The 12,019-nt window shown below is 39.1% G+C and overlaps 1 protein-coding gene across 5 annotated transcripts in view; it reads right to left on the bottom strand.

Annotated features, from left to right (window-relative positions):
• The window catches only part of DTNB (dystrobrevin beta), a 227,099-nt gene that overhangs the window by 178,845 nt on the left and 36,235 nt on the right, over positions 1-12,019 (bottom strand). For all 5 annotated transcript variants that reach the window (XM_048222550.2, XM_048222551.2, XM_057308991.1 and 2 more), the window contains exon 4: positions 9,441-9,654. In XM_048222550.2, the coding sequence (XP_048078507.1) occupies positions 9,441-9,654 (214 nt within the window). The remainder of the gene's footprint in view (positions 1-9,440; positions 9,655-12,019) is intronic.

Raw genomic sequence — 12,019 nt, 5'->3', positions numbered from 1 at the left:
ATCCCTTATTCAAATAGTCTTTAACTCAGCTCAAATGCAAATATTCGTTCTAGATTCAGAAAGTCTTATATTCAAATACAGGATAACAATATCCTTCTCGGTTGACCTGGATCAGCACTTCTATCCTTTTCCACTCATTAGGATTATTAATAGTCTCTATGGCTGGTCTCAGGTCAAGCAGTCCGCAGATGTATTAATGGAAGAGTGCACCGCCCCTCAACTCATTCTTATCAGTAATGTGTGGTTCCTCGTCATCTCTACTTTCCAACCATTCTTCCGTTCACAACAGCCACACGGCAATCTCCACACATAATCTCCCACCCACTGCACCATGAATCTTCTCTCCTCTCTACCTGCAAGCTCTTTTGGGGTGTGCAAACATATGTATGCTTAGCAATGGATATTTTACGGAGGCTGAGGGGCTATGCATGTACATGTCAATGGGTAACTCAATACGATAAAGAGTATATACAGGCAAGGTTGAGGGTGTTTTACGTAAGGAGAAAGGAGAGGCATCTGAGATTAAGGATCATGGGGACCTATAGACAGAGATATGTGGGAATGATGTTTACTGAGACCTTGTGTTCAAGAATCTCTTTATAAGTTCATAACTGCCTCCTCAAAATGAGGCAGTGGGATCAAGTCTGAATGATAAACTAACCTTCCCCACTTACAAATGCTTACCAACATTTACAACTTTAGGTTCACAGTTTCAACCATCAAAAGGTTTATTCACCTTTCAGAAGAAAATATTGATATAAACAAATTAATAAATGGCATATATATGTAATATATATATATATATATATAAAGAAACTTAAAGTACTTACTAAAGATACTTATATAAAATCTAATCATCTAATAAAATTAGTGAAGGGGCATTCTCAGAATTCTTCCTGAAATCATGTTATTTATATTTTTCTCTTCAAATAGAATCTTAGCTCCTTCCTCTCAACTGTTTGCTTTGTAGGCCACACGTCAGCATTTTTTCCTTTGCTCTGAATGCTTTTCTTGGCCCTGAGGCTCCTCCATGGACTTTAAACCTAACTAAAACTTCCTATAGCTGCCCCCAAACAAAGCAAAGGGAAAGTGTGGCTTTTACTGTGTTTCCTAGTGTTGCATTAGCACTCCTGCATTCTCGCTCTGCAATTAGAGGCGGCAGAGAAGGACTGCAACCACTTAGCAGCCTAATACCCTGTGATTATGTCCTTTATCTAATTGATTCTTTCTTCTTGGAAAAGCTCATTCTCGATCCTTTCCACCAGACATCTGAATTTAATCTGTATACACTAGTCAAGTTACATTTAAAACTGAAGAGTTAGCTGCCCCTGGCCATGGCATATATAACCTCACCAACATGTTTTCAGTCCTTTCACTGTGAAGTCCGAGTTCATCCCAGAATCAGTTCTCTTCAGACAGGATTCAGAAAAGATATTTAACCTGGTTTTATCACCAAAAAAAATGTGGCTCAACTTAAAATCTGGCCTATGACAACTGCAGAGTTGATTAGTAGGTCAATATTTAATAAGTAACACAACAGTGAATATTAACCCCTACATAAAGATACTAAAATGAAAGGACAAACAGGTAGTATTGGCTGAGAATGATGGGAGAGAAGAAACTTGCTATTTTAACCCCACCCAAACAGTCTCTCCAGGGAGCACCCTCCCTCAAAAAGAAACATCATGCTTCTCTTTCTCAGACTTCCCTGCATGATTCACTTCTATAGACCTATCATTTTACAGTCTGACAATAAACTATGCACATGACTTCTAAAAAGAGTTCTTATTATCCAATACTGAGAAAACACCATGATGAGCTCCGTGCCAAGCTAAGCAGACAGTGAGTCACCCTGAATAAACACTGCTCTGTTTTAACATGCAGGTACCTTCAGAAGCCCTTACAGTCCTCACCTGTGCCCTTTGCATGGCGGTTTGCTAATTTCAGTTTAGCAAAGTCTCAAATCCTACCTATTTTTTAAAAATATTTAAATTAACCTGAGCCCGATGGTGTTTACAGCTTTGCACCATCTAATAAGAGTGTGTTATTCAAATTAATACTTTTGAAAACAAGACTACGGGAAGCATTTTTTACTTAAGAAAACAAGCTGTTTCTACATCTTTAACAAACAATTGTGGATGCTGGCAACTGTAAATTAGTACTTCTCGCATATAAATAGACTTCTACTTTAGAAACACTATGACCAGCCCGATTACCACATGTAGCTAAAAGGAGTAAGAGCACTTCTCTTTGATTTTCAGAAACTCATATTTTCCCAATTAATCTTAATTTACAAAGCTTCACAGTGAATGGATTATGCAATGATCAACTGCAAATCAAGAATTCATTTGGCGAGTGTCAAACAGCTTAATCAAGTAAAATCAACGTAGAATATTATTCAATTTTATCACCATCAGAATGCCTGCTAATTTTCATTTCAACTTTACAAATATTTATTAAGAATTTAGCACTGTGTTTACTGAGGAATCAAAGAAACATACGGTAGACTCTGCTCTCAAGGGCTTTCAATCTTATCTGTACACTTATGAAGCAGCTCAGAGTATTATATAATTTAAGGTCAAAATAACGATACAGACGAATGCTATATGTCATCAAAGGAATGAAAATGGGGTTGGTGATTATAAGGCTACACAGTAGGTAAAAACTTGAGTGGGGTGGGGGTTGGGGTGTGTGTGTGTGTGTGTGTGCGCGCTTAGAGGGAGAAAATAAGTATGTCATGTTGGAAAAATTGAAAAGTGCCTCAAGTAGCTTATTAGAGCTTGGTATGACCAGGGAATTAAGGACTGATGCCATTAGAACTAAGGAGTAAGAATCTCATTCAAAAACCACAGGGAGTTTTGAAAGGTTCTTGAGGTGGGAAGTTACATGATGAAAACGGTGTCTTAATCAGATTAATCTGGAGGAACTGAATGGACCAGAGAAGTCTCTGTTACTACCTCTCTCCTCACTTGCAGAGAGAAACAAAGGCAAGGAAAAAGTAACACTCAGAAAAGGTGTGCCCTTTCTTGCTTTTATTAAAAAAAAAAAAAAAGTATAAAAAGGAAACAGTAAGGTCAAAAGAATAAGCAAAAAAAAATTTTTTTTTCTGAAATAGTAACTAATGGTGAAACCCTTTGCAGGTCTGCAATCCTGAAATCAAGAAGATTCTTCGAAAATTAGCATGAACGCATGACTTCCCTTGAAAGAAAAGAAAAGCTACAAAATAAAGAGTAAGTGATGGGAAGAATAATAACTGAACTTCAAGTTCACTCATTTTTGCTCCCTGAATAATCCTGCCACCAAGTCCCGAGACTGTGGCTCAGTGAACCGGTTGTGGTGACATCACATCTCGACACCCACATGACGCCCACATGACGCCCGCATGGCTGCGCAGGGGATGCAGCGTAGGCAGGTGGGCTGCCCTCCTCCTCTTCCACCAGGGCGGCTGTTTCTCTTCATCTCACACTAGTTTTCCCCGAGGACTTCACCTTTTTAAAACATCCAAAACCCCTACCTCATTCCCCACCAACTCCTGGAAACTTCCTAGAAGAGCTATGCTTCCAACCTTGTAAGAGCGGCATGTGCTGCAACTGTGAGCATCCCCCTCTTCCCACTCAGCCCTGCTTCTCTCCTACTTATATCTGGCTGTATTTTCTCCTGCCATTCTGAATCCATCTGGGAACGAGCAGAGATATTAGTAAACACTGTACATAAATACATAAAGTATTTATGCCTCCCAGGATATTACAGCTTTGCTTAAAAATCACTAATGAGGAAGACTGTAACCTAATATTATCTCTCTTTAGCAACGTCCATTCCATAATACGCTAGCTGGACATATTCAGAATTTAAGGAAAACGAATAATTATTTAAAATGAAATTGTTTGTTTTTGCTTTTTTTATATTGTTTTGTTTTTAGCATTCAGTATTAAGAGAAACCTATGGAACTTTTAAATATATCTAAATTAAGTTGCTAAAGCAAGATTTAAAAATAGTTCCTAGCCATATTTCCAAACTACGCAGCAACTTTTTCCATGTTTATCCATCATAAATTATACACATAAAATTTTTTACACTAAAGAAATCTTTATAGACTGTTCAAAATAGCAACAGTGTTTTATACTAAGTGTTATTTTAGATGATAAACAATAACCTTGGCCTTCTGTTGATATGTTCAACACTGATGTATTTTGAAGATTTTATCCAAACCTAGTTTCTTTAGATATATGATTTTTTATAGGTTTGTTCCATTTAAGGTGTAATTTCATTACATTCCAAGCAGTCATATTTCTTAGAGCAAAAACCTGGCCAAAAATGGTATTATATCACAACAGAATGTGTGCACTGGAATATTTGCACATGAAATAATGATACTTGAGCTTTGCTTCAAAAGAAGCCAAGGAAAAGGGGAGGGGACAGGGGAAGAGCCTGGGGACACAGATGAAATAGGATCGATGATGTACTGTAATTACTGAAGCTGAGTGATAGATACCTTGAGCTTTATTACAATATCCTTTCTATGTTTGTAATTATTTGAAATTTTTCATTAGAAAACATTTGAAGAGGGGCACCTGGGTGGCTCAGTCAGTGAACTGTCTGACTCTTGATTTCATCTCAGGTCATAATCTCACGGTCATGAGATCGAGCCCCACGTCAGGCTCTGCGCTGAGTGTGGAGCCTGCTTACAATTCTCTCTGTCTCCCTCTGCCCCACCCTGCCTCCCCCCAAAAATAAAAATTAAAAATTAAAATAACTAAGAAAAGAGACATTTTAAGAAAAAGATACCCGAAGAAAAGTAAAAAGTCAAGCTACAAATAGAAGATATGGGGCGCCTGGGTAGCGCAGTCGTTAAAGCGTCTGCCTTCGGCTCAGGGCATGATCCTGGCGTTCCAGGATCGAGTCCCACGTCAGGCTCCTCGGCTGGGAGCCTGCTTCTTCCTCTCCTGCTCCCCCTGCTTGTGTTCCCTCTCTCGCTGGCTGTCTCTCTGTCACATAAATAAATAAAATCTTTAAAAAAAAAAAAAAAACAAATAGAAGATATGTGCAACACAGATAAGCAAGAAAGGACTGCTACCTGGAGTCTCTGAAGAGCCCCTATAATCAGCACAAAAAGAAGAAACAACACACTGGAGTGGGCAAAAGCCATGAACAGGCACTTCGCAGAAGTAATATATTTGGCCAAGAAACACACAAAGACATGCTTGAGAATCAAGAAAATGCAAATCAAACAACAGTGAGATGTCATTTAGCAAAAACTGAAAAGTCTGAAAACTGTAAGGCTTACAGAAACAATGTGGATGAGAGGATCTCTCATGCATGGTACAATTTGTTCAAATAATTTGATACTATCCTCTAAAGCTGAATTTCATGTACCTCCCCCACCACGTCAGCAACTCCATTCCTCAGGTTAGGACCAAGAGAGCAGTTTAGAACACTTGTATGCATGTACCAGGACACACATTGAAGAACATTCCAGGCAGTATTGTTTCTCAGAACCAGAACCCGGAGAAACAAAACGTACAGTAACACAACAGAACGTTATGCAACAGTGAAAATAACTGAGCTGTCGCTACATGCAACGTGAACAAATCTTGAAAAGCTATGATGCATGAAGAAAGTAAATCAGATAACAGTACAGACAGCATGACTTTCTTTTTACAATTAGTACAAATAATTAAACAAGACTGCTTATACCTCTCTATGTGGAAAAAACTGTTCTTTAAGAAGCAAGAACGTGATAACACAAAATCAGAATCAGGTTCACCTTATTTATGTGCAGGTCAGTGGGCTGGGATGAGAGAGATAAACGTAAGTTACTGCTAATGTTCAAGTTCCCAGGTTAGACAGCGGGGTTCACGATGTTTATTATTTCTAAGGATGGATGGGGGAAGAAAGCACAAGCAAAAAGATTGGTTAGCGGCCATGGCAGCAGTGGATGGCGGCGGGCTGAGCGGTAGCAGTGGGGCTGGAGAGATCCACACAGATTCGAGATTCAAGACGTAGAAATGACAGACCTTGGTAACTGCCATGGATGTGAGGCTGAGGGTGTAGGAAGGGTGTACGTGATTCTTAGAGGTTTCAGATTTAAGGAGCTGGGTGGAGAGCAGGGGCCATTTAACAGGAAAGGGAGCCACACGTTTATGACGCACTGCAAAGAGTTTCGTGGTGGACATGTGGCCGTCTCCCTCGTAGCCAGTCCAACCACCCCCCACACGGTGAGGCAACAAGCAGTGAGGGTGAGAATTTAATCACCCTCTGCTCCAGAGACCCAAACCCTGATCTGTTTGAGCTAAAAAGCGTAACACCGACACGCGCGCGTGGCCCAAATGCACATTTCTGGAGGGAGGCTCAGATACCTTAGTATGGAGTTGAAAGAAACTGGTTCTCTCTGCTACCGAGACTTGAAAGAGGAAGCATGTAGAAGCTGACAGCAGGCATTTTTTGAAGTAGCAAAAGGATGAAGCTGATACAAGAGGAGGGCAAAACCACAACCACTACGAAGAGAAGAACTGAAGCCAGAACTCTGATGCAAGCAAGATCGAGAGCTGGCCTGCCTCTGGGCTCCTCAGTGATGTGAGCCTATCTTCCTGTTACTGCAAAAGCCCATGTGAGTACGTTCTCTACTGCTTGCAACTAAAGACACTGGCCTAATACAGTCTTCGGAGATGGAAAGGGAGTTTGTAAATCACAACCCCTAGAGAATGAAATTGGCTCAACTGAAGAAGAGTAAGGAAGATTTCCTGTCCCTCATGCTGGGAGTTTCGACACCCTTGTTCTTAAAAAAGGAAGAAATGGTTGATCACAGCATTGCCTGTTGCACCTTCAGACCAGACCACGTGACTACCGATACTGTCACACTAAGGGCCCAACGAGGAAAAAAATGAGGCTATCTAAATGTTTTGACTGTTCCTCACAAGCCTTTACTAATGTCCTACACAGAGATGCTTACAGTATTGTTCTCTGTGTTTTTAGTTGTCAAATGTAAAATATTTTACTCCTAATAAAAGACACACCTGAGGGAGAACATCTAGATCCTATTTGTTTCTCACTGTAGCTTTATAGTCTTATAATCCCTTATAATACCCGGAAAACAACCTGGCTAAAAATTTGACTGTGAATTTAGAGGTTAGGGGATTTAAGAATAATTAAATAATTATTGCAGTCAAATTTTAACTCAAGAATTATGAAAACTAGGGGCGCCTGGGTGGCACAGCGGTTAAGCGTCTGCCTTCGGCTCAGGGCGTGATCCCGGCGTTATGGGATCAAGCCCCACATCAGGCTCCTCCGCTATGAGCCTGCTTCTTCCTCTCCCACTCCCCCTGCTTGTGTTCCCTCTCTCACTGGCTGTCTCTATCTCTGTCAAATAAATAAATAAAATCTTTAAAAAAAAAAAAAAAAGAATTATGAAAACTCAAAATCCTGAAAAGACTAATTAAAACCAATAACTAGATACTCTCCACATCAAAGGGACTCGAGCCTAAGTAATAAAGAGGCCAATCAATAGAGAGACTAAAACTGAAACAGTTCACAACAAAATGTTATGATTTTCAAAAATAAAATTCCAATAACCAGATCCTTTGATTTTTACCAGTACATGAAAGCCACTTTCAAACTACTGATGAGTGTTATCATATGTATCATATATATGAGTTCAAGGTTAGCAATGATGTGAGGATTGCTTCTGATGCCCATGGCCAAAGTTTTCAATAGGATATGACGTGAGAATTACCAAATTCACCACTGACATACTACTGTCCTTCCTCTTCTTAACCCACTCATCTTTTTTCGTTTTTCCTAGTTCTCTATACTGTGCTGTTCTACTCATCTGTCTTCATACGGTTTACTGTTTGCTTATTCTTTTCCTTTGTCTCTGTCTGGATGTGTCCAGCTATCTGTGACTATGCCCCAGGACTCCTCTGCACCTTCTGCCCCTAAGTTTGGTCTTCCCACTGTCTCTTGCTATCTCTTTGCTCTTCCTTCTCCTTCCTTCCTTAGCCATAGTATTTAACTTACTTGACATGATTATGGAATCAAAGTTTGTAATCTGTTTTATCATTTTTAAATAGTAAGATGACTTTTATTTCTGATTTTGTAAAAAAAAAAATTGTTTATTGAATTAATCTGTGTTGTACAACCCTGAATTGATTTACTCAGTGATTTAGTGTCATGATAAGATGCTGTTTATTCACTACAGAATAACCATTTTTACTAAGGTCTTTGGATCAAAAGAGTAACTCCTTGAACAGTATAAAATTAACCTTAGGGATTCACAAATCTAAATTACTAAAAAAATGGCATTCAAATTCTGGGGCTTACGTCTCATGTGTACTCTTGTTTTAAAATTTCAAATTTCCTGGGACACCTGCATGGCTCGGTCGGTTAAGCATCTGCTTTCAGCTCAGGTTATGATCCCAAGGTACTGGGATCGAGCCCCACATCAGGCTCTCTGCTCAGCAGGGAGTCTGCTTCTCCCTCTCCCTCTGCCTCTCTCCCCAAGCTGGTGTGCTCTATCTCTCTCTCTCAAATAAATAAAATCTTTTTAAAAACAAATAAATAAAAATTCAAATTTCCTAAAATAATTTTTTATTAAAAGATAAAATGTCTAATTTGATAACATCTTATAAATACGTGAGTTTAGTAAATGCCTACGGTGTGACTTGGCTTTGACACCTGCAGACTTTTACTATAATTCACAGAGTCTTCAATATTATAAAGTGTAATGAATAACATTTTACAAATGTATGAACTCAAAGTAGGTCTATGGAGAGAAAGAATGAAGCAGGAGGAATTAACCCATCAAAACCGGATGATCAACAATATAGCAGAAATCAAAAATCTAAACTCTTCGTTCCTGGAATATAAACACCAACTTTTGTGGTCCATCATTTATGATTTCTTTTTGTTTTCTGTAACACTGGCTTCATCCTCCATGAATACAAATATAGCAAATCATTTGTTTTAATTTGGAGTACATTTAAATAGTTTTCTTCTAGTGTTACAAGGTGCAAAGACAATGTTCTGCACTGAAAAAAATTAAAATAGTATCCTAAACATATATGAGAAGAAAATAAGACTAGAGTCTAGGGGCAGTTACTATTACAGAGTAAAGAAAGGTTAAGTCAAATAGAAAGCCTCACAATCAAATTCACAACTTAGCTATACGTCTCTGGATAGAGAACAGCTACACAAGGTACCTATACTTTGACCAAACAATATGTCTCAGTGTTGCGATTCTTCATAATTTTATAGCGCTTACTATGTGACATGCCCTAGGACAGCGAGTCACTCTGGCATTTAACCAGTCTTTAGAAGGAACTTACATGGAATTATTTCCCTTTTCACTATGAGTCTAAGTTGACAACCCTCAGCAAAGCAATCTGGAAGAAGGATGACTACAGGACAAACATTCCTAAAATGAAGTAAGCATGCAGGGTACTAGCCTGTCATATGCAGCAATCATAAAGTTGAGGAGGAGGCTGATGGACTGCTCCACGCTGATTTGGTGAGTAGAAGGCAGGCGCTTATTCAGCTGATAGTAGACAGAGGAGATGACAGTTTCGAGGCGGGACACACTGATCTCAGTGCTATGGTCCAGTGTATTAAGGCCATTGTCTCGGAAGGCTTCAATCATGTTCCAGATATCAACGAGATGGACTAAAACACAAAGAAAACAAACTGTCAACAATTTAAAAGCTTTAATTCATCAGAAGAACTTTTCATTCATTTACATCTAACAGAATGGTGAAGGGTGGCAGAATAGGATCCCAAAATACACCACTTTGGCAAAAGGATTATTTTGGAGCTATTTTGACACTTGAAAAACAGCAGGTGCCAAGAAGGTCAAGCTAAACTTCTCTTTTCTTCCTGAAAGCAGGATATAAACTCCCAAGTGAAAGATGCCCTCCCTATTCCAAGGGGAAAGAAACATTCTTATCCCCAGAGACAGTGAATTGAGGCCAAGAGAAATCTGTACAGATTTTATTAAAATACTCTTATCTTCCTTGAGACTCCCCATATATTTTAGTTACTTTTCCACAATTGCTACTCCTTCTTCCCTAGTATGTCAGCAGTTAGGCCTCATCCCTCCTTCAGGTCTTCATTTTGCTGTGGGGGCTTCCAGGTACATGTAAAAATCTGTGTGCTCTTCTGCTAATCTGTCTGATGTCGATTTAACTCTCAAGCCTAACCAGAGACCCGAAGAGGGTAGAGGTAAGGTTTTGCCTCCCCTACAACAGCCTCAAAAATATATATTGTCAAATTTAACAGAACATCAAAGAGACACATTCACAAGCTTAGTGGGAGCTATTAACACGTTTCCCTTAGTAAGTGATAGAGCAAAGGTACAAAGCTTAAGTGCAGATGTAGACAATTAAACTTTACACCTGGCGAAGGAGGCACAACGGGCCCTATATGAAATACCGCCCCCAGTGATTACAAACACCGGGTATGAAAATTGACCTTATCCTGCGTCATAAAGGTAATCTTGGCAAATGTCAAAGGATTCAAGTCCTATCAACCACGCTCTCTGATCAAAGGGAGATTAAGTTACAAATCGTCAAAAAGACCACTTCTTAAATAAACCTTACATCCAGAAATGAAGAAACACAGTACTAGGCAATGTCCTTAATCTGATTAAGGGTATTTACAGAAAACTGCAGCAAACATATTACTTAACAGTAAAATGTTGAAAGCCTTTCCTCTGACACTGTGAACAAGATAAGAAACGCCCACGATCAAATGTAAATTGGTATAGTAACTGTGGAAAGCAGTATGGAGCTTCCTCAAAAAATTAAAAATAAAACTACCATACGAACCAGTAATTCCACTATTGGGTCTTTGCCCAAAGAAAACGAAGACACTAACTTGAAGAGAGATATGCACCCCTCTGTCTACAGCATCATTTACTTACATTAGCTAATATATGACAGCACCCAAGTGTCCATCGATCGATGAATAAATAAAGAGGGTGTGGCAAACATACAGAATGGAATATTATTCGGCCACAAAAAATAATGAGATTTTACCATCTGCAACAACGTGGATAGATGTAGAGGATATTATGCTAAGTGAAATAAGTCAGAGAAAGACAAACACCATATAATTTCACTTAATGTGGAATATAAAAAACAAAAGAACAAATAAACAAAAAACCAGACACAGGCCCATAAATACAGAGAACAAACTGGTGGTTGCCAGAGGGAGGGAGGGAGGGAGGGAGGGAAATGGACCAAATGGGTGAAGGGGAATGAGAGATACAGGCTTCTAGTTAGGGAATGAATAAGTCATGGGAATAAAAAGAAATGCATAGGGAATACAGTCAAGGGTACTGTAACAGCGTTGTGTGGTGACAGATGGTAGCTACGCTGTGGTGAGCACGCATAACACAGAGTTGTAGAATCACTATGTTGCATACATGAAACAAATTTAACACTGTGTATCAACTATACTTCAATTAAAAAAAAAAAAAAAGATGTGGGGCGCCTGGGTGGCTCAGTCAGTTAAGCATTCGATTCTTGATTTCAGCTCAGGTCATGATCTCAGAGTCGGAACTGAGTCCTGAGCTGGGCTCCCTGCTTAGCACAGCTGAGATTCTCTCTCTTCCTCTCTGCCCCAAGCCCCCCTCACTCTCGCTCTTTCTCTCTCAAATAAATGAATAAATCTTTAAAAAAAATAAAAAGACATTATAAAGCCAAAATAGTGGTTACTGGTAGGATAGACAGACCAGTGGAAGACAAGAGTCCAGAAGCAGGTCCTCTCATATATAGAAATGGCTATGAACATTCTCACATATTTTTCCTAATGAGTATGAGGAAAGATTTAATGGCAGGGAAGAAAAAAAGGATGGTTTTTTCAATAAACAGTGTAGAGACAATGGAACATACATGTGGACAAAACTGAAATTTTACTCCTACTTAAACTGTACACCCGCAAAAAAAAAAAAATTTCAGTCTGATTAAAGAATCATATGTGACAAAATAAAGCTTCTAGAACAATGCTTCTTTTACCGTACATTACTAAT

Source organism: Ursus arctos, unplaced genomic scaffold (genome assembly GCF_023065955.2).
Source record: "Ursus arctos isolate Adak ecotype North America unplaced genomic scaffold, UrsArc2.0 scaffold_8, whole genome shotgun sequence".
NCBI classification, from domain to species: domain Eukaryota; kingdom Metazoa; phylum Chordata; class Mammalia; order Carnivora; family Ursidae; genus Ursus; species Ursus arctos.
The sequence above is the reverse complement of the archived record's forward strand: the minus strand, read 5'-3'. Positions and strand labels throughout refer to the sequence as shown.